The sequence below is a fragment of the Falco punctatus genome, assembly GCF_963210335.1.
Source record: "Falco punctatus genome assembly, chromosome: 8".
In the NCBI taxonomy this organism is placed as follows: Eukaryota; Metazoa; Chordata; class Aves; order Falconiformes; family Falconidae; genus Falco; species Falco punctatus.
Genome location: NC_137588.1, coordinates 63,676,882 through 63,704,056, shown reverse-complemented (window position 1 = coordinate 63,704,056; position 27,175 = coordinate 63,676,882). Strand labels below are relative to the sequence as shown.

General features: G+C 45.4%; 1 protein-coding gene across 11 annotated transcripts in view; it reads left to right on the top strand.

The window, feature by feature from the left end:
• The window catches only part of SHROOM1 (shroom family member 1), a 59,725-nt gene that overhangs the window by 24,714 nt on the left and 7,836 nt on the right, over positions 1-27,175 (top strand). For 3 of the 11 annotated variants that reach the window (XR_013929810.1, XR_013929811.1, XM_080397757.1), the window contains exons 1-5: positions 2,249-8,543; positions 9,704-9,774; positions 11,990-12,571; positions 12,956-13,106; positions 14,376-14,648. Coding sequence is in view for 9 of the 11 variants with exons in the window: in XM_080397757.1 (XP_080253883.1) it covers positions 5,772-8,543; positions 9,704-9,774; positions 11,990-12,571; positions 12,956-13,106; positions 14,376-14,648 (3,849 nt within the window). In the remaining 2 variants the exon portion in view is untranslated. Of the gene's footprint in view, positions 1-1,720; positions 8,544-9,703; positions 9,775-11,989; positions 12,572-12,955; positions 13,107-14,375; positions 14,649-15,772; positions 17,000-27,175 lie in introns of those variants that run through there. The other 8 variants (XM_080397760.1, XM_080397761.1, XM_080397759.1 and 5 more) reach the window with 7 other exon arrangements.

Below are 27,175 nucleotides of genomic sequence, written 5' to 3'. Positions count from 1 at the left end.
TAGATCATCAATTGATGACCTGCCAAAGGTGTCTGCGACACCAGAAACTCTGCACTTGCCTTCCCTGGGATTTCAGACTCTTTGGGCTTCCCCAGGACGGCCAGGGAGATTGCCTGCTGAAGCAAGTCTCACAGACGATATTTCGGTAGCAATTAGATCTCATGGTCTGTGAAACAGATGGGTCAGGTGCTGTGGCTGTGCAACTGATTGGAATCTGAAGAATTTTGGCTAATATTTACATCAGGTGTTTACCCTTTGATAAGAAACAGGTCATTCACAAACATGTACATGACATAATACTGGTAGGTTGGTCACGCTGTTTGCTTTGCATTTCACACACTTATTCTCGTTGCTTGGAGAACATGTTGTAGTTTGATGTGGATTAATAGCTGTGTTTTTCCCCTTTATTTCCACAGAGCTGTTTGTCTCGAAATGGCAGTTTTACAGGAACAGGTCTATGAAGTTTTACACACACCAACATGTTAGCAGGGCCTTTGCCTCCAGAGTGTTTGGAGGAGAAGTCCTGTTTGGTTTGCCAGAGTTACAGTTCCTCACCCATAAACACCAATAGCCCAGTCTCAAAAGGAGGTTTGAACTCTGCTTGTGTTTATTAAGGAAAAAAGTTCTTGCTTTTCTGATGGAAAGATTGTGCTGGTAAACTTTAAGGGAACTGCATAAGCGTGCAAACATACTGCATGGCTGTGCTCGGTGTCAGGGGCTGTTACTCCTGGGTTGCTGAGGGTAAATCAGAAACTTGACAAAATACCTGTGTTTCAGATGGGTGATGCTTTGCTTGGGCAAGTGTTGTATGTAACTGCAGGTGAGTTATGGATTAATTAGCAACACCTAATACAATCTAAATGAGGTCAAAGAGGAACAAACTGTGAGCAGAAGAAAGCTTGCCCTTCGAAGACGGGTAACTTGCTAACTGACTGCAGTCAAGAGTTGCTGATTTCTCTCTGCGTAAAGTTAATTTGCCAGAGACGTGAGGCTTTGACCTACTAAGTTGTTTGCAAGGAATTCAAGGTTGTGCAATACAAGGCACCTTCCCCTAGAATTAAGAGGTTGAGGTGGTGACGGGTGTTTTAGCAAGCAGTTTGTGAGGGACCGGAGACTTCAGGACTCAGGACATGAACCTGCACCGAATGCTCAGGAACTGCATTTGATAATGTTCGGGTGAAGAATTTTAATGTGAGCACTTGTACGTGAGCTGAGAAAACGTATAGCATGGGCTGTAACACTGAATTTTCCAGCACTGCCTTGCCACTACTATTTTTTTGTATTAATATAGTGGTGGACATTTGGAAGAAATAGTGTATTGAAGATTTCATTATCTTAGACCAGAGACAGCCCAGCCTTATGTAGGCAGCATTCTGTGTTATCTGGGTTTTGTTCTTCCTCAGCCACCGGCCTGCTGGGAAGCATTAGGCGGGTCCTGTTCCCTACGGAGACCCCGTTTCTCTTCCATGCTTTTGTTTGTCACATCTCTCTGGTTTGTCAGATCTATAAAGCAAAGAGCACGTGCTTCGTATCTGCAGACTGCTTTGCAGAGAGGGCTGTGCTGGGTACGCTGTAGTCCTGGAGGAAGTACGGGGGGGGGGGGTGGGGGGAGGGCTGGGGCTCCGGTCTGATGGGGGGCGGCTGGGGGAGCTGGGGGAGCTCAGCCTGGGGAGGGGGCAGCTCAGGGGGGCCTGGTGACTCCCTACGGCCACCTGACAGGGGGGTTGGGCAGGGGGGGTCGGTCTCTTCTCCCAGGTAACCAGCGACAGGACAAGAGGAAACGGCCTCAAGTTGCGCCAGGGGAGGTTCAGATGGGGGAGCAGGAAGAATTTCTTCACGGAAAGGGTTGTCAGTGCTGGACCCGGCTGCCTGGGGAGTGGTGGGGTCACCGTCCTTGGAGGTGTTTAAAAACCACGTCGGTGCGGTGCTTGGGGCCGTGGGTTAGTGGTGGGCTTGGCAGTGCTGGGTTAACAGCTGGACTCGATGATCTTAAAGGTATTTTCCAACCTCAGTTCCAATATAATTGAGGTTGAGTTCCAACCTCAATTTTATAATAAATGAGTGGATGGATGTCATTAGTCTCTCTTTAAAAAAACAAATAAACAGCAAAGAACTTTGCATGTTAATAGGTTGTTAGTGGCTTTATTTTTTCCTTGGGCATGGAGTGACACACTGTTAATACACTTCCCTTAATCTTTTGGTGTTCTTCGTTCTGATACATATAATTAATTTTTCTTTTTGCTTTCAGAGGTCTACAATGAAAATATTGCAAGCCCGTCTGGAATGTGCGAGTTGTATTACAGCCTGGCCAGAGCATTTGTAAGACCCAGACAGTGCAGTCCATGGGGGTGCTCTACCACTTACCAGCTGAGGGGAACAATAATACCATTGTTCATGTCAGTTGAGTTTTAAGTACCTGAAGGTTTTTCTCTTGCATGTGAAAGAGAAGGCAGTTTTCACATAGTTCTTCAAACACATTGAGATCTACAATTGTGCTTCCACTGTGACAGGTTTTCCCTAAGATGTGTTTTAGTATCGTATTATTTCATTCTAGCAGAGACTTCTGGGGAACATTGTATCTTCAGTTCTCATCTTTTTCAGTTACTTCAAGGATGTGAAATTGCAAACTTGGTCTTAAGCAAAGCATACAGGCAGAATGTGGGCCGTGGCGAGAGTGGGAGCAGAGGGCACCCAGGGTGGTGGAGGGGGGTGTCTTCTTGCTTAACTGACCCTTCTCCTCGGAGCAGGAGGGGAAGGCTGCAGGTGGCTTCAGGCTGGTGACAGGAGAGACTGCACAGGAGGAGCAGACAGGGGAGGGAATGTGCGATGAGCTGCAGTGTCCTCCTGCACCTGGCACAAACAGGGACTTGGTGCTTGCTGGTGCTGTTTCCAGGTCAGGTGTTCTTACCTCGATCTTCTAAGATACTGAAATTATATTTCCTATTATTTCTGGTATCATCATAAAAACCCAAATCAAAGAAATCTTCGCTGTATTGCTGACCTCACCGTAAATCACAAATGGGTACCTTGAAATAATGAGGGAAAACAGATCCTGGGAAACACTGTGACAGGAAACCGAGAGAGTGCTTCCATTGATGTACATAAACCACACCACAACTGTTATTTAGATTCTGCACATTGCTGTGAAAAGTCAGAGCCAAATTCTCATCATAAATCAGGGTGGCTCCATTAACTTTGGTGGAACGGTGCCATGACACCCCAGACAAAGACTTGGCTCTGTCTATTAATAGCAACAGTCGAGTAATAGAGCTGCTTGGAGAGGTTCCACTGGAATAAAATTTTGATTAAAAAAACCCAGAGATTAAAATGACATAGGAATCTGCCTTCTGGTTCTTTTGTGGAATGTGGCTACCATGGGGTTTGCTCCTGTGCACCACCAGATACCTCTGAGCTTGCACAGCTCAGCAAGACCCAGCAGCTGCTGTGGTGGTCCAGGTTTTTAGGTGCAGTCTGTTCATTTAGGTAACGTAACTGCACTGTGGATGCAGCTGTGCTACAGTCTGATTCTGCACTGAGTGTCAGTGTAATCATTCTCTTGGCTGATTTTCTTTCTCTGGAGCTTCAGAAAATCCAAGGTTTTCCTTTCACCAGGGATCCATGGTTTTTATTTCTTTAAATTCTTCAATACACCATGGTGAAAAGGGTAGGGAATGTCGTTATCAGCCATTGATGCATCACGTTTCCTATGTGACCCTGTTATTCAGGGATAGACAATTCAATTTCACAGCAGCATTTTAGATCGTCTGTAAAGAGGGAGATGCCTTCTCCAGGTGTCCTTGAGTTGGTTTCATACTGAAATTCCTAAAAGAGCCCAGCAGAAATTCCCACTGTGCAGTGTTATGCTGTTTTCATTTCTCAGAAACTAGTTAACTTATTTACTGTGCCCTACCAGTCCCAAGTTCCCTTTATAGATTAACTTGTGTATTTTGGCTCCTGTCCATCTCTTCCTTTGGCTCAAAATGAACGATACCAGGACTGTCTCTGAAACAAGGCAGGAGGAATGTGAAGTTTTTTTGATTAAACAGCAACATCACCCTTGAAACCTCTCTTTCTGCCAGCTTTATGAGGCCCCACTGCAGATGTACGGTATTGGGAATGGCAGATCAAGGTCTGGTGAGTTCAACCTCTCTGAAGAAATCAGGCATGTCATATTCTGGTAGGAAATGGTTTGCATCTCCTCAGAAGGTGCATTACTGGAGTAGTTTGTCACTGAAGGTTTTCAAGAATGTTTTCTTGCTTTCTTTTAATAACTAATCAGTCTTTAGAACTGGTCTAAATGAGAATTACTGAACAAGGTCACTGACTAGCACCTGGTTTGCCACGTTCAGCTCTTTGTTTGGGTCTTGTACTGCCTGTGAGCGTGTTGGTGGGGTTTGAAGATGGCAGAGGTGGCTGAGGGGTGATGCTGTTAGTGTGGCCATTTCTTGCAGCCTGATGTTGGCCTATTAAGCCGGCTGCTTGTAGAGATCTCGCTTCTTAAATTAAGCCTGCCTGCATGTATAACAGAGTAAACGCTGGGTGCTGCTGATAAACACAGGCTGTTTTCTAGACTCTGCAAAAGTTGTGTATTTGTTGCACGTGAAACGTAAGCTGGTGCTTTATTTTCTAGCACATTTGGTATGTTTGCAGAGGAGTTCCTAGCATCAGCCATCAAAAATATTTGGCTGTCTTTTAAAATCTATGGTTTGTTACTGACAGCAGAATCTCTCATCAAGCCACTCACTATAAGCCTCTGGGAAAGGTGGGAAAGGTTTTTCAAGATGGGCATTTTTGAGCATGCATGGCAATGGCATGGAAGCTCACTTAAATGATAAACCATTTTCATCATGTTCATGAAATAAAGTATGATTTGATTCTTGCTTCTCTGAGAAACAGTGGAAGTCTTTATGGAGGGGGGAGAAGGCTGATAAGACTGATCATAGTCATAATTTCTTCCTATTTGATAACTCTTCTGGGTTAATCTGCACACTGCTAGTTCAGTACAGTTCTCCATGGGGCACTGACCTGTCCAGCTAACTGTTCGTGTCATCGTATTTCTGCGTGAGATTTTCTGAAAGGAAACGTGGAGGCACTGGTAGGGTTTGGGGCACTCTTTGTGTAATGTCATCATAGTCACGTAGCTGCAAGGCCCCTCCGTGGCTTAGACTCGTGCGAATTGGAGTGAGGCACCAATCCATGGTTGTGAGCATTTTTGGAAGCACAACTCTAAGTCACTTACATATCTGGCCAGCTGAAGTTTCTATTTGTGTTTAAGCAACTCCAGGGTTAGGTAGCATCTGAGCTGGGATTTTCAAGCCCTCAGACTTGTTTCAAGGCATATTCAGAAGCAAGTTTCGATTCTGGTTCTTGATGTTGTGCAATCATAATGAAAGAGCATCTTCTAATTGTATGCGTAGTCCTTTCGATTCAATGAAGATCTAGAGAACTCTTGTTATTAAAGACTTAGTTACTCTGTTTGTGATAGAGGAAATGGTTGTTCCAAGGTCCTGATAATTACTGAAGCCAGAAATTTAATGCTACCTGCTCTAAATACTGTTTTTAAATTCTCATCTCAAGCACATGGGTGATGCTCACTGCCTGACCTCCCCAGGTGTGATCAGAATCCTCCCAATGAGTCTTTTTCACATCTTTCTCTTTCTTTTTAGGATCCTCTAGATATTAGTGGAATGCGATTGCAGAGAAAAATGTGCTTTTCAAACAGCTTGGTTGTGGACATTTAATCAGACTTTGATGTCTGGGAAGGCTGCGACATGGCTTCATCTGGGAATGAGATAGAAAGATGGGCTCACAGGCAAAGTGGCAGACTTGGAGAGCTGGTAGAGCCTGTGACCTCTCCTGAAAATGGCAGTGGTCTTTCACCAGTGAAGCTGATGGGCAGCGTAGACCATCTCTTGCACCTCCCTGGAAGAGTGGACTCTGCTTACAGCTCTTTCTCAGGGGGATCAAATGTTCCAGAGTATTCCACCCTATTGCGCTCTAGTGAAAACTGGTGTTTGCCTCCAGAGCAGGTACCGTACATGGACTCGGAATATGTAAGAGGTATTTATAATCTCAGTGCAGAAAACTCTGACCTCAGATGCCTGCATCCATACAAGGCACCAGACCTGAGTATCCATAAAAAGTCTCACAGCACTGGTCTCACTGAATGCTGTGGAAGCACTCCTACCCGAGGGACTTTAAATCAGGGACCACTAGCTCTGGTGGCACCTCCACCTTCTCCTCCCACACGACTTGATAGCTATAAAGTCACTAGACATCTTGAGAACTCAAGAGGGAGGCACAACTCTGGAAGTCACGGTGAGTATGGTGTGAAGGACAATCAGCTAACAGATAGGGAGGTGCCATGGAGCCAACACAGGGATGAACTTACAGAGCAAGATACAGCGGCTGCTAGGGGAAAAAGTCTGGAAAACAAGGGCCTTTCTACTGACTCTGCAAATGAGGTATCTATATCAAAAATTCAGGGGTTGAAGGTGGAGGAAAACGGAGAGTGGAGACCATCCCAACCTATAAAGAGAAGCAATCCACACATTTTCAGCAGGCCTTCTTTATTCATTTTTCAAGAATATTTAAAGACTGACTCTGTGTCTAATGTTCCTAAAATACTTTCTGCTTATAACTCAGATCATGTTTATAAAATTACTGAAGAGATGAACTCCAAGTCCCATCACCCAGCGCATACCAACCCTAACGCTGTTAATGATACACAAGAAGACAAGCAGTGTCCTGGTGGAGTACGTAAGCCAGCTTTCAGAGCAGAGGATCTGCAAAACGCAGTGCCAGAACCCAGCCAACGACCAGGATCCTTGCCCTGCACTCAGCGCCCGCTCCGTGCCGAGCTGCATTCAGACATGGATCAGGATGTGTTTGAGGACAGCTGTGACTTAAAATATATGGAGAATGCTCCTCCATACATAATTACAAATGCTTCCAGGAAGCTGAACAGTTGTACAGACGAAAATCAGTGCTATGACTCTGAAGAAAAAATTGGGAGTCATTTTAGGGAGCCGCTCCCGAATCAGCAAGCCAAAATGCAGAGATCATTGCTGTCCTGCAGCTACAATGCTGTAGAAGCAGGGCACCTTCACGGTGAGGAGTCAGATCAGGGAAATAAGCAATGCTGTGATAAAAATAGCCAGATGTCCTTTTTCAGACCAAAGGAAGACTCCACATCTCAGTTTTTATGTGAAGTCAAGAAAGAAAAACAGGCTAATAAAGGCAGTCCTGACCTTAGTGTGGCTCTAGAACAAGAGGAACCTCCTGTTCAGAAATATCAAGCTGAATTTCAAAAACAGTGCTTAAGAAAGCCTCAGGATGATCTCGCTGGTGAACAGATAACCAGGCAGACGACTCCCATGCTTTACTATCTTTCTGGGGGGAAACCCACCAATATCCTGCACCACAACAAGCCCACCCAGTATCAAGGGGACTCGAGGAGCTCACCAAAGGAATTTCCAGCAAGCAGCTGCTCTGCCTCAGCGCAGTGTCTAGAGATACAAAGGGAGAGCGAACAGGTCCAGAGGACAAGCCACCACCATCAGGGCAGTGCTGATGATCTCCTGCCCAAGACCGATGATCTCGTTCTCGGGAGTCCTGCTTCATTCATGGATGAGAGTTTCAAGAATGACTATAGAGAGAAACTTAAAGTGGCTCAGAAGAAGGTTCTGAGAGAAACTTCCTTTAAAAGAAAAGACTTGCAGATGAGTTTGCCTGTGAGACTGAGACAGAAACCCTCTAAAAGGCCATCAATTGAACACCTTCGGTCTTTCTCATTATCCAGTGCAAACGAGGATGCCAAACCTGTTCCTTCTTCCCCTTCTCATCTAGAATGCTTGCAAAGTTTCAGTAGAGATGAAGAAATTAAGAGGCCACAAGCAGCTCGAATAGGGGCAAGGAAAAGGGTAACCAAAGAGCAAAAGAAACTGTGTTATTCTGAACCTGAGAAGCTCGATCAGCTAGCAGATAAGGAAGTATCATGGAGTCAAGTCAGGGCTGAAATCACTGAGCAAGACACAGTGGCAGCTAGGAGGAAGACTCTGGAGAACAGAGGGAGGGCACTTCCCAGTTCAGGTATCTCCAGGACAGAGTTGAAACAAATCCAGCATACTGCACTTATCGAATACATGGAACGAAAGATTAATCAAAGACCAGGTAGCTCACAGCATTTCCCGCTGCATAAGCCACCCCTGCAGAAGAGGCTGTCGCATCCCAGGTGGCCTCCTGGCAAGATTTCCAATCCAAATGAGAGCAGGAAGACACAAAACAATGATATTTTCTGCAAAGAAAAATCGCCAGATGTTTTTTCTCCTTTGGCTCTTGTTCCCCTGCTGAGCGTGGGCAGCAGGTGCCATCCCAGCCCTGCTGCTGGTGGTACCGCAGCCCTGAGGCAGGACCTGTCTCCCAGCAAAGTGAGGGGGAGCTGCACCAGCAGGTGTGTGTCAGCTGAATGTCTGCCACGGGCAGGTGCTCCTGCATCTGGGAGAGCTCGTGAGAGATCAAAATCTACTCCTCCTTCCACACAGGTGAGAAAGATATTAAGATATTAATTATTGTTTGAGTCCAATGTATGACTCTCTACCTGTTCTAGAGAACTGTGGGGCTAGTCACATGAAAAACTGCTGAACATCGCAAATGAGGAATTGAGACTTGATTTATTTTATTCTTTTAGCGTGCAGTAGAGCGGTGATGGATGTGGAGGAGAAGCCACATTGGCTTAATCTTTAGGAAATGCTGTGTAGCTGTTGGAAAGCAAAATGCATGCTCTGCTTCGCAGCGTGCAGGGGGAATAATTTGGGAGGATTCTGAGAGAAGTGCTGCCAACTTTAAGGTGTTACGAATTTACAACTGATGTAAGAATTCATTGTTCTTGGAAGTATTTGGTAAGAAAGTGTTGAAGGTGAACAAGGTGTTTAATGGGAAAAGTTGCAAGAGAATTGCATAAGGATGGGTACGTACCCGGTCTGGGAAGAGCCGTTTGTTACCATTCAGCAGGCGCAGGGGTGGAGGCAGGGAGGATGTGTCTGCTTCAGGGGACACCTGTGCCAGTGCCGGAGGCTCTGCTCGAGGACTGGGTGATGCCAGGCTCGTGAGGGTCCCCTCTGGAGGGGTGGGTATGGGGTCTGGCATGCAGAAGACATGTTTGCAGAGGGATGCTGTGTTTCAGCAGTCACTGTTAACTACAGCAACTTCTTCAGGACACTGTCCCAGAGAAGGTTGTTATAGAGAGATTTTTATAAATGACCAACCTTTTTGGCTCCTGAATTTGAAGGACAGTAGCTGTCAATATTGCTGTCAAGAAGAATAAAGAAAATAAAGGGGTCAGAAAACAAATAATCTACTGCTAAAATTACCGAGCTGAAGAGGCTGACAAACTTCCACCAATGTTGTCCCTACTTTCTGAATTGTTCTGAGAGCAGAGGATATATTTTATTGTCACCTATTATTTGGCTTTCTAGGAAAAAAAGATGGATGCTACCTAGGAAGAGCATAGTAGCAATTTCATTAATAAAAAGAGGTAGACAAAACAAAGCAAAAAAACCCACAGAAGCACAAACCTTGGCGAACCTACTCGGAGATCTAGTGTTGGGCTCTGTTTCTGGGGATAACAAACACGGGAGTAAAACCAAGCAGCTGCCTAGGCTGACGGGTGCTGGTTGCCCCAGTGTGCTGTTTTCATTTCCAGGACACCGCCAGATGTGCGGCCGGTGCAGCGGTGCCGGCTCGGCGCTGCGAGAGCTGTCTCGGCACCCCCAGGTAAGGCTGCGCCGGCGCGGGGCTGATGGCCCAGATGTGTGAGCTCCAGCGGCAGCGTGGCTTCTGCTTCCGTCCTCGTGTCGTGGGATCCTTCGTTGTCCATATGGGAATATTCATCTGCTAAGCTATTTGTTTCATTTTGGGACAGTCTTAAAATAATTTCTGCTGTGTGAAGTGGGAAACGCAGAGTGCACCTGAGCTGCCTGCCTGCAGCAGCCGCTCTCCTTCAGATCGCTGAGATCACAGAGAGCTCGATCCTTCAGATCGCTGAGATCACAGAGAGCTCGATCCTTCAGATCGCTGAGATCACAGCTCCCTCATCCGAGCTCGAGCAAAAACGGCATCTGCAACAGCTCGGATATGCCCAGCCTTCAAAAATGTGGGTGATCGCAGGGTGGTGTAGGTAGGGGCTTTTGGTGTACTTTGTAAAAGGAAAAAAATATGCTGTTTACACATAGCTAACTAGAAAGTTTGTGTGTTAACTCTCCTTAATTGTTTTGCTTGTTTGAGGAGTATCAGGGGAGAAAAGCATCTGAACTCTATCTCAACAAGGCAGTGATGCTGACACTTGCATAGTAATAGAATTTCCACTCTTTCAGTCACTCAGAAAAATCCTCAATGGTTTCTGGAAGCTTGATTATCTTTGGGGGGGAAAAAATTGTATTTTTAGTGAGACTTCGAAGTTTTTCTTAGATTTTCTGGTTTAGCTAAGAGGCTCAGCAGGTCAGCATGAACGTAACTGAAAGTTCTGGACAGAACACAACATCAGAAACATATTTGATCATAGCTCTATAATATGTACTAAGTAATGAAAAGATGAGAATTCCAGAACTGGTTTCATTAGTAATTAATTTAGATTATCATATTTGGGGGAGAGCTGTAAGTACAGATTTCATTCTGTTACAGCTGCATCTCCTTTTTTCTCTTTGTTTTCCTCCACAAGAAAGTGCTGCTGAGCTGTGGTAGAAAACCCCAGACTGGGCTGGGCATGTTTGCTGTATGAACATATTAACATTAACAGGTTAATGTAGTTAAATGAGGGCTTAAATTTTCCTTCCATCTAATCCCTCTAGCTTTCCTCATTACTGACCCCTCATAATCCCGTCAGGTTATGAAAAACTTTGCTAGAGGCAAAAATAGGTGTGTCCATTCAGTCACAATTATTTATATATACAGATGTACTGACTGTTCTCACCAGCAGTTACCTGGATGCCTGCGTGACTGCAGAAATTGGTCTATGCATATTCCAGTCATCTTGCGCTCAACAGTGACCCTATATTCTTGCAAATCCTGGTCCAAAGTGTATTTTTAAATTACATATATATACTTCCTCTGTCATCGTGAACATAATTATTTATGCCCTGCAGGCAGCAGCTTTTTTCATCAAAGTTTGTTCTAAAGTGTTGCATCAGGAAGTGCAAAGCACTGGGTCCCACATGCATTGGCCAGCTTTTTTTTGATCTCAGAATGGTTAACTGAAAGGATTCAATAAAACTTTGACTTAAGTCTAATGGCTGTTTCAAAACAGAAGCCTCAGATGAGCAGCGTTTCCTCTCTGCTGGTGTTCAGTTTGCCTAAAGAGAAGGAAGCACTAGATGCCTTTGCTGAGAAGGGCTGAGCAGTGGGGGAGCGATGCACAGGAGACAGTGGTGGCATCAGCTGGTGCTCACTCTTGGGCTGAAGCATTGTGGCCATAGGAGTATGGGGGTGTAAGGAGCGAGGCAGAGAAGGTTCACCCTGGTGCGCTGCAGTGGCTGTGCTCCGGGGGCTGGTACAAGGGGTGCAGAGCAGGTGGTCTGGCTCTGTTCCACTGCTGGTTCCCAGGTGGGGCTGGAGCAGGGTCCCCACATGTGTCGCGTCCTCTTGGCAGCATGCTTTTCCTCTGTTGGTCAAACAGCGTCAGTGTGACGTTTTAGGGCACTATTTACCAGAAGTTTATTTTGGAAAATATATATCTTGGTCATAATTAGCAACTGAGAAATTTAGTGGGGATTCAGACAACGTGGGCTGGTGCAACTAGGCATTTCACATACTTCCTTTTTCTCCCCCCAAGCAAAATTAATAGGTATATGGAATCTGAATTTAGAAAACTTTAATAAAAAAGAGGAAGCTGGAAAGATAATGACAATTACCTGTAGCTGCTTAAATAGGCTGCAAAAATATCTGTTGCAAAGGAAATGTCTTGTATTAAAAGGAAGTGTTGTCTTTCCTATAGTTTCTGTGACCCTGAGAAAGATGGATGCGAGAATCATGAATATAGAGACAGTGACATAACTGGACGTGCACGTTGTCAGGATGCAAAGGAGCTGACTCCTGAAACCCCTATTCCTGTCCCAAGAAGGGGAAGCAAGGAAGATGCTCAGGTGGAGGAGGAATGCAGAACTAAATCTCTGAGTGGCCATGCTTTAGTAAAGCATCCAGACCAAGAGCCTGCAGCTTCTCCAGAGCGAGTGGCATACTGCCACGGGGCGGTAGCTCAGCCTCACCAAGGGGACAAAAATACAGCCAAAGGTTTAACTGCAAAGGAAACATCCGCGCACAATAGCCAAAGTGACTTTCTCCCTGAGGGAGAGACAAACCTACCCCAAAGAAGACTGCAGTCTCCTGAAGACCAGCGATACGAAGAACTGGCTATGGAGATCATTGCCAAAGACAATTCTCTGGTTGATGTTCTCATTCCTCATCCTCTTAGAAAAACTGCTTTAGACTTGATAGAGGGTTTGTTCCCTGTTGATGTTTCCATGCTGGATAAATGGCACAGGAAAAAGGGAGACATACAGCACGTGCAGGAGAACGAGTAAGTAGACAAACCAAATTACCCTGTATTTTAAGCTATTTTAGTGTATGAATATCACGTATATACTAGTAGTGAGATGACTCGAGCATATTATTTTATTTTTGTTTCAGTAGCAAAATATTTTAGTTTTCAGATTTACTTATCAAGAAATATCTGAGACTGTGTGATGGAAGGAGCGTGATTCAATAGTACCATATTAAAAGGGACTGGGACAAACCTAGGCACAAATCTTTTGTTCTCTGTCTTTTAAAAAATTAGAAAAATTGCTGTTATGAGAAGAGAGGGAAGTGATTCTGAAGTCAAGATAAGGAAGAACACGAACACAATGTTTGAGAACAAAACTTTTAAGTGCTTGCTGTGGGTATTTATTTTCTGTTCTAATAGCAGGAAAAGTAGTAGAGATGCAACAGAAGAACATCCTGAATCTGAACAGGGTGCCAAGCAAAGGAGCGAAGATCCTGCCTCTAAGGGAAACAAAGTCCTGAACAGGAGCAGAGGCAGCACGGACAACCTGGACGACATCACATCTAAGAAAGTATGTAGATGACCATCACAGGAACTGCTGTTTCTTCACTAAGACAAGGAAGTTATTAGTAACCTCACATTTATTACTGTGGATGTTTTTATTCATTACTTTTATCCCAATAATAGTGTTTCATGGGTAACTTTGATAATTATCACACAGATAATTTTTGCTAGTGTGTGAAATCCTGGCAAATTGACATATTGATTGTAAATGGTGGTATTTAAATCCTGCCTGGTTTGTTTCAGATCTCTTCTCCCACATGCTTCTCTTCAGGAGGCTGTGGGGGACGGGTTGTGCCTGGAGCAGGCACGCAGGGTCGGTTATACGTTTCCCTGCGAGGCCGGCTCCTGTGCAGCAGCTGACTCACAATTTAACGCTTAGATCCGGTCTCAGAATCTGCAAAATTCACTACAACTGGCAGCCTAAGCAAGAAATACTTTTTACTCCGTGAGAGCTGGCAGCAGTGTCTGCACACTATAGTGCCCTATTAATTTCCATATGTGCAGGGAATAGAGGGAGCTGGGGTGTAGCTGGACTATGATAGAAATATGTCAGCTTGGAAGGGCAGTATGTAGCTTTGAAGAATTTGGGGGGGGAGGGGGGCGGGCTGTAGAAACCTGGCTGTGCTCCATCTCAGGTAATGACAATCTGCCTTCCTGAAAGTCTTCCTGGAGTGCATGTGGTGATATTCCTCACTGCCCACTGTCTGACTGCTGCTCCTGCTCATGGTGACGTTGGCTGGTTTCCAGGAAAGCTGATGGGCTTCTCCTCCCGCTCCAGTGTCAAGGCCTTTCTCCACATCACGATTTCTGTAACGAACAGCTGCCTCCGCTCGCTTTGTTCCCCAGGCACAGGGGCTTGTTTCAGTCACCTGGGGGACTGCCTTGTTCTGTGTGTAATGTAAATGAAATTCCAGTCAGTTCTTGTAAAGCTTGGTAATAGAGCTGTGACTTCATGCTCGTGACTTAGAGCCTAACAGCGCGTAATCATGTTGTAATCTTCATTGCAGTTCACTTGTAACAGGTTGGAAGCTCTGAGCGAGGAATTGCATCGCCAGTCAAGGCGATTGCTGGTAATTTGCTTTTCAGAGTTTGAGAATTAAGTACAGCTTAGAAAATATTTCTTTTTTTATTATTATTCCTTTTTCTTTCCCAGAGCTTAAAATTACTTTAAAAATCAAAAATTTGGCAACATGAGGAAAAAATCTATTCTCCAGAAACGATGTGGATTCTCTTTGGCAATAACACCTTTCTGTGATTATTTTTTTTCCCTTTGCAGCTGGAACTCATCTCCAGCCTGCGGTCAAAGCTGCAGATCCTGTGGGAGGAAAGGGAGCTTGTCCTCTCCGAAGCCAGGGAGTGCACCGAGCGAGGCGAGGAGCTGGAGGCGACGGTGCGGGACGTCTGCAAGCCCAATGAGTTCGAGCGCTACATGATGTTCATCGGTGACCTGGAGAAGGTTGTGAGCCTCCTGCTCTGCTTGTCCAGCCGCCTTGCCCGAGTCCAAAACGCCATGAGGCGGATTGATGGCAATACAGATGCTGAGGAGAAGGTGAGTGACAAGCAAGCAGGGTATTTAATTTGTTTTGTTCCCTTCTTTCCAGGTGGGGCTGTGCTCACCTTGTCTGTCCAGCAGTTCTAACCAAAAGTTGTAAATTATACCTGAATCGCGACCCGCCGCTGCCCGGGCAGCGTGCAGTGCCATGCGTGGGGCTGTCTCTCCGTGGCCGAAGCGGCGTGGACGCTGGTGTGGGCCACGGGCTCAGCGCTGGAGAGCAGAAGGTTGCAGTGGGCCCCGCAGCGTGCTGCAGGCGTGGTGCCAGCAGAGCCCTGTGAGCATCCGAGCCAGAGGGGTGGGTGGCCTTTGCACCCTTGGGCTGCTCCCTGTGGCGTAGCTCCAGACCTGTGCAGCAGCTGTTTGGGTTTGGTTTTTTTCTTCCCACTGGTAATTTCAAATGTGGTAATTACTGCCTCTGAAATCATATTTCACTTGATGGGCTGTCTTAACTATAGCGAGCAGGAAGAAGATAGGGTTGTAGCTTGAGATAAAATTCCCTGTAGTTTAGCTCAACTAGCCAGTTTTGCTGGAAAATTAGAAATTGTCTCATGTTCACCGGGAACTCTTTTCAAGTCTGAAAAGTCTCTTTTTTGCTAAAGGAGACAAGCCAGGTTTATCCCAGGGATTATGCTTTCCTGCTGTCCTTGCTGCTTTTAGACATGCTTTTATCAATATAATACCTGCTGTTATTTCTCATTTCAAAATTAGAAAAGGACAGATTTAGAAAAACTGGGATTTCGGGGAGCTGTGCTGCTGCCAACCTGTAGCTCTAGAGATTTATTGCTGTTGACACGCAGAACGACACTGAGAGGGTCCTGCCATGCAGCGCGGTACAGAGAACCAGGATCCACCCGTGCCAAAATGTCAGTCGTGTTAACATGAATAATTTTGAGCAATATTTCACACTGACTTTGGCTCTGTAGTTGGAGGGGGGGGCAGGCTGCTGTGTCTTTAGTGATCTTTTTATATGCTTCATAGTAAATACATTAAATAATTTATTTAAGAATTTTAATAACATGCTCGGTAAAGGCTTGGTTATGTGCCAGCCACCTCCCAGTTGCTGCAGCTTCCCCAGTGTTAGCGAAACCAGTAGTCTCAATCTTTGACTCCATTTTTAGGGTGTTGATGGTGGCTGTTGCTCTGTGCTGTATTTATGGACGCTGTCCTGAAACTGGACTTCCAGCAGTGCTATCCCTGTGAAAATCTGAAAACAGCTGAAAGATAATTAGCTAAAATGTGAAAGGTATTAAAATCCTGTCGAATAGGCAGGGCCTGATTCTCATGGGTTTGTTAAATAGAAGCCTTTGATGAACTGTTACTGTCTGCACCAAGTTATGCTATCACATGTACCTTTTAATAGAAGTCACGCTCTCTTTTTAATATGACATTGGTACTCTGGCCACATGCAACTCACAAAATACAAAGATATGTGCCTTAAAGACCTTCTAATTGACTGAAGACAGGTACAGGATACGTTTAAATTACCAGGATGTTAAGTATATTGATTTTTTTTTTCCTGAGGGCAGCATGGAAGAAGTAAGCCTTGATGGGGTTTACTGGGTGTCTTTACCTTACAAACCACAAGAATGAGTAACTCAGTTGAGAAAAAACTCATGTGGAACACAAAGCCCACAAGAGGAAGTAATTAAACTAAATCGACTGTGGCTTCCAAATGAAGATCTAGAGTCTGCCAGAAATGATGAGTTTTCATAGTGTGCTGCTTTGTTTTTTCATTCTATTAGCAATCGCTGAATGAACGGCACAAGCTCTTGTCTAGACAGCGAGAAGATGCAAAAGACCTGAAAGAGAATCTAGATCGTAGGGAAAGAGTGGTCTCTGGTATCCTTGCCAAATACCTGACCGAGCAGCAGCTCCAGGACTACCGCCGCTTTGTTCAAGTCAAGACCTCCTTGCTGATTGAACAGAAGGACCTCGAAGAGCAGATTAAATTTTTCAAAGAACAATTAGAAAATCTTGAGAAAAGCATTCCCCTCTGACACCCACCGACAGACCATCCGTTTTCACACATCGTAATTAGTGACATTTCCCTGGAAATCCACAGGCACTCGCTGCACTGGGCTGGGTTTGCTGAATTCTTGCAATCTTGTTAGTGCCACAGTATTGCCAAGTGCCTAGATGCTCTGGTGATGCTCTAGGCACATGCTGGACGTGCCTTCCCCTTTGGACAGGCCAGCTGACAGCATCTTACAACATGTAGCAGACTGCATTTTGGAAATGACAGATAGGAAGTGTTGCTCCTATTACCTTGGCGTGTATTTTCCGTTCTGTTGTCTGTCCATCTGTTTCCAGATTGACGTAATCTCAATAAAAGAATGATACAACTATTTTCCTCTTGTGGGTGGGCTGAGTGTTTGAAATGAAAAACGATGTGGGTGTATTGTATTGGAGATCGCTTGAAGCCATAGAAAACGTTACAGACCATTTCAGTGGAACTTCGGCACTCGTAGCTACCGTTTGTGTATGACACAGTGAAAATGCGCTGTAATAGAAGAAAAAAAATTATTTTCTCTCTTGGCAATCACCACACATCAGTCTTGCCTGGTTCTGTGTAATCCTGGTAAGCTGTTCAGTAGTAGGTCTTAGGGGGTCAGAAAAAAAAGGTGGTCCTCACTGGCATCCAAAAGAGCTGATCAGTGATGGTGCCAGCTGAACTGAACACCTTTGGGAATGATAAACTGTGAATTTATCCTTACACAATCATTTCAAAGTCCTCACTTTGCTTTCAAAGTGCTTATTTTTCAAGCAGCACCTTCAGGGGTTGTTTTTCGGTAGTTTTCAATTGTCAGTGTGCACAAGTGCTGAGCGTGGGGGGAGGCTCTGCTGCAGGGTGAGGTAGGTAGGAAGGGTGGAGGAGATCATTCGGTTTCAGTGAGGCTTTATATAAATCCCTTGGCAAAAATATTTTAAACTAATGTTGTGTGTTAAGTCAAACCAGTGATGTTACTGTATTTAAAATTGGAGTGTGTTTTGTTTGTTTTTAAGTATTCAATGAGAGGAATATTCAGTCTGAGCTACATACCTAGGCCGTGAATAAGGCGGCTGCTAATCAAATTCGGGTTTCTTCCACCAGCAAAATAGATGTTTGTTTCTATTCCGTGATGTTAAGCTTTACTGAGAAATGTTTTAGTAGTGGCATGTGTTCTGACTACAGTAAGTACCACCGCCACTGAGGGAGGCTGTTCTGTTCCTGAGGCATCTTCACCTTTGGGACTGCGTGAGCCTTCAATGAACACACAGCCCCCCAGCATGGGGATCGACGTAGGGGTGAACGGGTGGGTTGGGTTCACTTTACCTCAGGTCACGTTCTTCATCTGAGTTTACTCACTGGGCAACATGAATGCACTGATCGAGGAAGGGCAGTGTATGAGAAGGAGATGACTGTGTTCTGCATGAGCGATATTTGTTAAGGAGAACCTGCCCACACCCAGGAGGGCACAGTGTGCACTTGCCCTGGCCGGGTTGAGGAGTGGCCTGGGAGATACGTGACAGTGCAATAAAGCACAAATAGCTCTGAGCTTGTCAGGTGCTCTGTATTCGTCTTCAGGATAAGCGAGTATATCATCAGGTGCTGCTCAGACTCCAACAAAGAAGCATTGTTCTGTTCTAAGTTTGCGTATTTAGGCAGAAGTGCTCGTTTCAAAAGAAACAACGCAGTACCCGAGTAAGGCTGCGAAGGCTGGGCATCAGAAGTCTGTTTTATGATGTGTAACAAGTGTCAGCGAATACATTTGCAGTAAAGTGTGCAATTGGGTGGTATATAGCAAAGAGTAGTTTTCTGAATAACATTTTGTTCCAGTGATCTGAACAAAATAGATTGAGCTTAATGCTGAAACACTGTTTCCCTGGGCACACATAACTCCAGGAGTGCAGTGGCCAAGCTGCTGTGTGTACTGTGGTTATTGCCTTAATACGTGGGGGAAAATGGCCAGTGTGGATCCTGTGAGTAGATCTGCTCAGTGGTTCTCAAAAGGCCATAAATACAGGCTTTTAATAGTTAAATCTGAAAGCTGTCTTTTGAAAATGGTCTTTAAAATAACAGAAGTGATGCTAACAGAATCAGTAGAGAACTTAAAAAATACTAGCTTTGTTAAATGAGCTGTTTGAATTATTTGAGAAGCCTGACTTGAAGGTGCACTTTATTATTATTATTCCTAGTTGAGGAAAATCCACCTGATTAGAAACAAATGTTTGACAATTGAAGCTGATGCTTGCCTGTAAGGGAAAGAATGGGTCTGCCCTGTCTAGTTTCTCTGGTCTTTTCGGTCATGGGAACCACACTGGTATTCATGGTTACACTTCAAAGAGCAACAGTGAGAAGTAACTTTTACTCTAAAAGCCACATATCCTTGCACCTTGTTACTTTGTTAGAACTGTGAATTCCAGGCAAAGTGAAAAATGGATGTAGCAATGACATTGAAACCTCTTTGCTGGCCACCCCCCATTCCAAAGCACCAGCAGCAGACCTGAGCTGTCAGGTGGGTCCTGATTTTGATACTGATCATTTCTTATTGGTTTATTTCCAGGGGACAAGCCCATAGTAATTGTGGTAGTTCACACTGGACCCAAGTCATGCACAGCATTCCTGGCACACTGACATACTAAGATGTGGGCTTTTAAAATCACAGTCTGATGTGCAAATGCAAATTATTTAATGTGATCCCAGATGAGTTTGAGGAGCAGCCCTGGGCACCTCTGAGACTGGTGAAAGACTCTTTGGTTGCTCAAAATTGTAGCTGTTACCTGCAGGAGAAAGAGATGCTCTGTTCTTAAAATGAGGTGCAAGTCCCCCTCTAGCCCCAAACTCTAGCGTGGAGTGGCACTGGGGTGGCATGTGCTGGCCAAGAACTCCTTCTAGAGGGGCCAGTGCTGCTCTCAGCTGCTGGCAGAGAGGACCACATCAGGCAAGCAGTGTCTGCATCCTCCAGGTGTTCTTGTCTTCACATCAGTTTACATTATTGGCTTAAAAAGAATCTTTCTCCAAAGTAGGGCTTGCAAACCGAGCTTGTTTGTGGGGCTTGCAGGGCTCCCATCCCAGTGAGCATGACCTTGAATCATCCTGCAGCTCAACCAGCTGGACGTGCGGTCAGCACCCCTCTCTGCTCTGGGCAGCTGTATCTTGACAGGTACAGACTGAAGTCAAGAAGGAGTTTAAGCTCCTGCTTTTGAATCCTTTTTTGGGGAAAAAAGAGTTTGCATTTTCCTGAAGGTTTAGTATTTGAAGCGCAAATTACATCACTGTACCAATAACCATTGCTTAAGTGGCAGCTTTTTCCCAGCTTCAAATCATGCAATTTAGCCAATTCCTTTAAATTTATTCTGGGGAATAACAAGAGAAGATCTCATATTCCAGCCTAAGCTGCCTGAAGAGCTCTGTAAACAGATTTCCTACAGCCTTCCTGGGCTCTCCTTTCTCAAGCCCGGTGCCTCCCTTCCACAGGTTCCTGCAGCAGTAGTGAGAGCAGACCCCACGAGGCTGCGTGCCCCTGCCCCGCGCAGCCCCAGCCCCGCTGGGTTCCCACAGCTCCCCAGTTTCTGCTGCCCCCCTGTTCCTCCCTGCTGGAGCACAGGAGCCGAGGTGGCCAGGAGTGCAGGGTGCCTCCTTCTTACAGCGCTGTGATCCCATGCTACTCCAGGTGGTTTTCTCTGACCCGTACAGGCAGAAGACAAATTTAACACCTAAGCTGTAAGTAGCAGTAACTGGTGGCGGTTGCAGGGAAGCAGATCTTGCAAATGTAAGAAATGTGGAAGTGAAACCCTGTGCAGTGCTCATATGCCATCATTGCTCTAGCTTTCCATTTGTGACTTTTCCAGCAATGCCACCAAGTTGCCTCTGCCGAGCATGTTAGACCTTCAAGCTCTGCTCTTCCCAACTGCTGCCCACAGCCCTGGAAAGCTGTCAGCTTCCAGGGGCTCCAGGGCCTTGGCAGAGACGTGTTGAACCTCTTCTTGCACAAAGTGTCAAGTGCCCGTGCTGGGGGAATGTAAGGAATGAAGGAGCTCCTTGCTACCTGCCCCCCCTGGGGAGAACAGGCAGGGAATTCTGCAGCTGCCCGCCCAGCACCTGGGAGTCTGGGAGTCTCCTGTTGCAGCCTGCAAGGCGAATACGTGCCAGGTAGAAGGTAATGTGAGCCCACCACCACGAGAGACCTGCAGTGAGCTCTCAGTAGGGATTAATTACGGCTACGTCCAGGAGAATGCAAAATAATAGTGCCGAGGAGGAGGAGGAATGTGCAATAGGCAAAATGCAAGAGCCTAGACCTCCCCCTTGGCGTGCCAGCTGCGTGGAGGCTGGTGGGATTCCAGGACTGATCTCTGTAACTCATTTGCCTATCCACGAACAAGCAGTGTGGGGGAAGAAACCAGTAGCTTATGTTCTGCTGAGCAAAAGCAGGTGGGCCTGATTTCAGGATAAAAAGATACTTTTTATTGCCTTGAGCTGGAGAGATGAGCAGGCGTTGGAGGTGTGGGGTAAAGCAAGCGGTCAGTGGCAGCAGACAGCGCATCATGCCCATCTGACAGTGTTTTGGCAGCAGTTGCAAGGATTTTGGATATAGTGGCTCATTTAGCATTTGATGTAACACCCACTGCAATGTGTGGGAGTCACTGCTGGATCAGGAGCTGCTGTTTCAGCCTCTCAGGCACTGAATTGCGGGATTTTAATTATAATTTCTTTTAAACCCCAGGCTTGTTTTCTTCACTGGGGTGTTATGCTGTGGGACTTTCGCATGTGGGGCTAATTAAGGAATGGAGGGGTGCAGAGGTTAATGAAATGTACTCTGCAAAAGATCTATTCCGTGCTGATGAGAGCTGCATTTAATAAGTAAAAGGATATTCTCTCTGCTGGGGGAATTCATGGCAACCATCTGAATAAAATTTTTAAAATAAGCTCAAAGCACCGTTGCAAAGCTAATCTATGCCTGAAGGGAGCCCACGTATACGTTAAAGAATAATCAGGCTGTAGGAATCTTGCAGCCTCTGGGTTTCACAAAATGCACTCAAGCAGCATGTGAATTTCACTGCTAAACGAAGGGAGGCATTAAAGGTTATCAGAGACTCTAAAATACCACATGAGCCTTGAAGCTGAGTCATATAATACTTAAATCTATGGAGAGGAACTGATAGTCTTGATTTACAGACTAAGAGACATTTGAGCCACAGGTCTTTCAGCCTTCAGCCCATGATGTAAGAACAAGTACATCCCAGCCTCAAGAAGGAACCACTTGTGGAACAATCTCTCCTGAGATCCCTGCTCCATGACAGCCTCAGATGGGATGGCAGGTGCCTCCAGCACCCCTTTCTGGGGTCCAGCTGCTCCCTCCTGGGATAAGGCCAGTGTCACTCAACGTCATAGCGGGAAGCACGAGCTGGTGGTAGGAGAAAAAAAGGGGTCTGAGCAATTCTAACTGCTGGGCAGGAGTCTGTAGCCACGTGCAGAGGTGGCTGGACAGACAGCTGCTTGGAAAGGAGTGAGCTGGTCCGAAATTCTACCTAGGAAGGGAAAGCTGAACGCTGCCAGCATCTTTTGTTGTGCACATCCATAGTTTTTTCTCCACAGAAAGGGAAAAAGACATAAAGCTGTGCTAACACTAATAGTATGGATCTGTTTTGTCTGGGCTCAGAGGCAAATTATTGTTTTAATTTAAATCAGAGCTTTTTTTAATGACAGTAAAAATTAAAAAAAAAACCAACCACCCAACCCTGAATGTACTGAGCCAAAAGGATTCCGTGACTTGTTGGACCTGCTGAGGATTGTGACACAAAGGAGCACGCTTTCAGCACACAGTGCAACGTTGCGGGGAGGGTTTGAGTGCAGCATTACCACCACCCTAGACCCCTTAAATCTGTTTCAATCCTGATAAAGCACAGACACGGACCCCCCTGGCTGTGGCTGTTTCAGGTCAGCTAGCAAAAGGAAGGCTACTGCGGCGGCTAATGCAAACAGGATGAAGAGGCTGTAAAATGACGGGTGCATGGTGAGACATGAGGTGGGGACTGGGGAGGTAAGTGGTTGGGTGCAGCTCTGGCCGCGCATCCTGTTTTCAGAGAAGTCACCAAGGCTCGGGTGAGCTTAGGGGCTGTCACTGGCAGAGCTACTGCTGTAAATCCTGTCCCAGCCCCTGTGCTGCAGAGATATACCCAGATCGTCCAGAAAACCTTTTTTACTGGTATGCTTGATTCCACTTCAGGAATGGTGTGAGTTCTACATGGAGAAACAGTCTTTCCCTTGTATAACCTGCATTTCTACCAGAAGCATTTGTTGATACAGATTTACCCAAAACTGCTTTGTGGTGTAATTGGCTTTTTTCTTTTTAATGTCTCTTTTGGGGTAGTGAGTAGGACCAGACTGCTTCCCGTGGGGGCTGCATCACATGCTTCTAAACAGGTCTGTTTTAGAAATCTTTGCAGGTGTAACGGTGTTGATCAGTGGAATGAGTTTGGGGAGAGCAGCCTGTCTATCTCTAAATGTTTTTGTTTTTTAACTAGTCTAGGTTATTTGGCAAGGACGCTCGTACTGCAGGCAGCTGCATCACCATTAGAAAGCATGTCCTGATGGGATTTTTCTGCCCGTTCACTCCCAAAGGGCCAGCAGGTAACCAGCCACTATCGTTCAACATCCAGTGGCTGGTGATGGGTTGGTTCAGGGTTGCACACATAGTAGAAGAGCTAGATGTGCTTAATGATTTGCTTTGGAAATTAGCGAAATTAAACCTTGGAACTGGAATAGAAAATGAATGGTCCTCATTATGATGCAGAGCTTTTCATCTGTGTTGTCCTGATCTGTCCCTGTTCTGTCACTGCAACAAACAAACACCATGCTGTTTGTGCCCATGCTACATGCTGGCCAAGGCCCTGTTAACAACCTCTTAGTTTGGGGCGGTCCCACATTAGTACCAATCACTGGAAAGAGCAAAAACTGCCATGCTGCCATTTTACTCAGATTAATATGCAAATCAGGAAGCAAATGCGTCCAAGGAATGTAGGTCACGGTGGAAATGTGCAGAGCGCGAGGAGAAGGGACAAGCAGTGGGGAACTGGGGAACTGGCTCGAAAGGCCTTCTCTCTACCTTCAGCTGGTGGGTGCAGCTCCCTTGGTCTGTTGAAGTTACCCTTCTGCTGGACCTTGGTTCTGTGATGAAGCCAAAACCTCATAAAGGCCCCTTTGCAGTGCAGGAACGGCATTTCGCAGGGCTTTCATAGAACGTGTGTTTCTATGGGGCACTTACAAGGGGATGGAGATGGCCAAAACTCTATTTGAACCTGACCGCACTGCTCAGACACATCTGGGAGGACAAAGTCTTTCCCTTTGTACAGAATCGTGGCTCAAGGTTTGTTTGCAGATGTCTTCAGTGCAGGTTTTTGAGCTGATACTCCTCAGAACAAAATGTTCCGAGGAATGGACGAACTGAGTTATCTTTAGAAAGGCAGACTAAGCCAGGGTCAGGCAAACATTAGCTTTGCTGATCTCTGATGCTGCTAAACTAAAATCCGAGCCAGTTCTATTTGTGTAGGCGCTCCACTGAATGCGCAGCACTCACACTGCTGCTTGTGCTGCCCACAGGTCTAAAAAAATTATCTTGATTTCGATTCGGAATATCAGTATTGCATGCTTTAAAGAAGTGACCAAGGTGGCTGCCTCCATTTCATAGCAGGAAAACTGAGACGTGGCAAGTAGGCAGGCTAATAACCAAGGCAAAATACAACCCCGAGCTCCTGAGTCACAATCCTGTACCTTATCTGCACCTTCCATCTCCAGCCTTCTGCAGCTGCCGGCCTTCCCCTACCGTGTAAGCCATCTCACCAGGTAGGAGCGGAGCCCAGGGGGCTAGCGTTGTTTGGGTTTTTCTTTCCTGCAGCCAGCTTTGATGATGTGGAAGGCAGCTCCCAGCTCAGAGCTGGGTCAGAGGTTCAAAAGGCAGCATGCTTGTCTGACCCGTGGCACACACCGTGGCACAGCCTCTGCCCTGGGCCAGCACACTGACAGGAGCAGCGGTCCTCCTCTTGGCTCTGTCGCTTGTGAAAGCATCCTGGCTAAACTTCACAGCTCTAGTTCATTCGAGTGAAAATCCTACTAGTGTTCAGCCAGATTTGTGCTTGACACATTGAAAAATTAAGGAGACTTTTAAACTGAGGGATTCATAAAGCAGTCCTGGCCTTAGTCTCTGCCAGGAAAGCACTCCCATGATTGTCCTACAGCATCTCTTCCAGAGTATAAATGGCAACATAGGAAACCAAAACCCAGAAAGGCTGATGGACTGGTTTTACTTCAAACAAAAGGCAATATATATTTTTCCAAGATTACAGCAGCACATTCTCAGTACCTCTCAGTATTTGTTTGCACCTGAAGTTGTACAGCACTGGGTATACTAATCACAGCCTGCCTACTGTCTTTTCCTTAATCTGCTCAACAAGGAGGAGGAACGAGCTGAGTCACTGCACAAACTTGTTGGCAGAGCCTGGCCCACCCCACCCACAGCACCCGACCTCTTGAGCTCTCCACCTTTGTGTTGGAACCTTCCTGCCAAGCCTCAGAGCACCTCCCCGGGGAACGCTGTAAAGAGAGCTCTGTTGTTGCTGGGCATTTTTCTATTATGCTAGCTCATCGCTGTGATGCCTCCAAGGAAGGTGTAGCGCAGAATTTCCTTGATGATAAGTGTTGCAATGAAGTCTTACCTCAGCCATGACTTCTTGCTTTTCCTTTGACACAACAACACAGGAGCAATGAAACCTTCTCCCTACTCTCCTTATGGTGAATTCATGACTGTGCTTTACAGGTTGGTCGGTTATGGGTTTTTTTTTAAATGGAAAGCACTCCAGCCTTGAACCCTCCCTCTGACTCAAGTAGGTTTTACTCAGAATTAGCACTAAAACCTCAGCTATGTTATTTGAACAGGTATTAAGCATATAGCCAAAACTAATTAACAAACTTCCCCATAAGGCCAAGCCAAGCTGCAGAGTGTTTCCAATCCACACAGAAACAGAACACTTATACCAGGCTGCTTCAGTCCTGCCAGTGCCTCAGAAGCAACATGAACACACACACATGCTTCTGTGGTTTTAGTGAACACAGAAAAAGGTGTTTAATGTCAGTAAAATTGGAAAGCCTCTTTAAAACAGAGTAACACACTTCCCCCCCCCCCCCCCCCCCCCGGAACTCTGCAAGCTGACACAGTACAGCACAAATCAAGGTTTTAAATGACCGTGCTGGTCAATGGTCACACCAACAGCTATAGAGCAAATAGGATTTTTTTTTTTTTAAACCCTACTCCAGATATAGAAGTCATGAGGTGCTTGATCATTAACGTTTGCTTAACAACTTAATTAGTGCAATACGGAAGCAGACTGGTGCAGAATAATCCAGTCTCTTCCGAGAGCAGGTGGATCAGACCCCTCTGCAATCACTAGGGACTTCAGGGAGAACACTGAAGTAAAAGAGGGCAGTGCCTCCAACTTCAGCACAGTCCTACAGCACTCCTTGCCAAGCCAGCCTTTGGGAGAAGCCAATTACAGCCAATTAGAAGTACTAAGGCTTAATTCAAGACTGAAAAAAAAACATTCCTGGAGTCACTGACTTGGAAAGAAAGGCAAAGCGTGCAAACAAGTGTTTCAGTATGGAAACCAAAACACCTGATGGGGCTGAAAAGCAGAGCAAGTGCAGTATTGCTATTACCTTCATCACCTCTAAATTATACAGGGCTTTATGTTACATTTTTAGAGAAAATGTGATGGTTTAGCAGACTGGCCCCAGGAACCAGACAGTTTCTGTTCTTAGCTCTGCCTCTTTGCATTAAGTTTAACCAAACAGTAATTAAAAAAATAATAATCTCATTGCAAATGTGTTACTTAACCTGCAGTTAGCATGCTTTTTGGAGCTACATGTCGTTCTATATATAGAACCATTATGTTTATGATAGAAAAAAAAAGAGTTAGTTTTAGGTCAATGATTCATGCTGTTGAGATGACAAGGTCATGCAGACATTCCATCATGACACACCTAACATAACATAAAGTCCCATTTTTATAAATATTTATTGTAAATAGGTCAAAATCAAGGCCAAGTTTTAAATAAAAGGAATCAGACATACAAGCCTAACTTTGTTTCCAGTTGGCTACTCAAAAACTCTGCAGGATCTGATTCCCAGTTTTTCAGTTGTTTTCACTATCAAATATCCACAAGGTTTTTATTCAGATTAAGTGATTGAACTATAGTCAAGTTTAAAAGTTCACAGTATTACCAAGACACGTGGTTAGTACCACCTGGTCAAAAAGTCTTTCAGGTAGAGAAAAAAAAATAAATTGAAAATGCTAACCTAGTTTTCGGACTGAGGTAGACAGGTCATGGTGACTTGAGTGCTGAGGGTTGGGGGTTTTATGCTTTTTTTTATTAAGTTCTTCATCTAATAAAATAATGCATTTTATAATTGCTACATAACAATTGATATTGTTATGTTAGCATTTCTGATAGTGGGAAACTTTGTTTTGAAAAAGTACACAATTTTTTA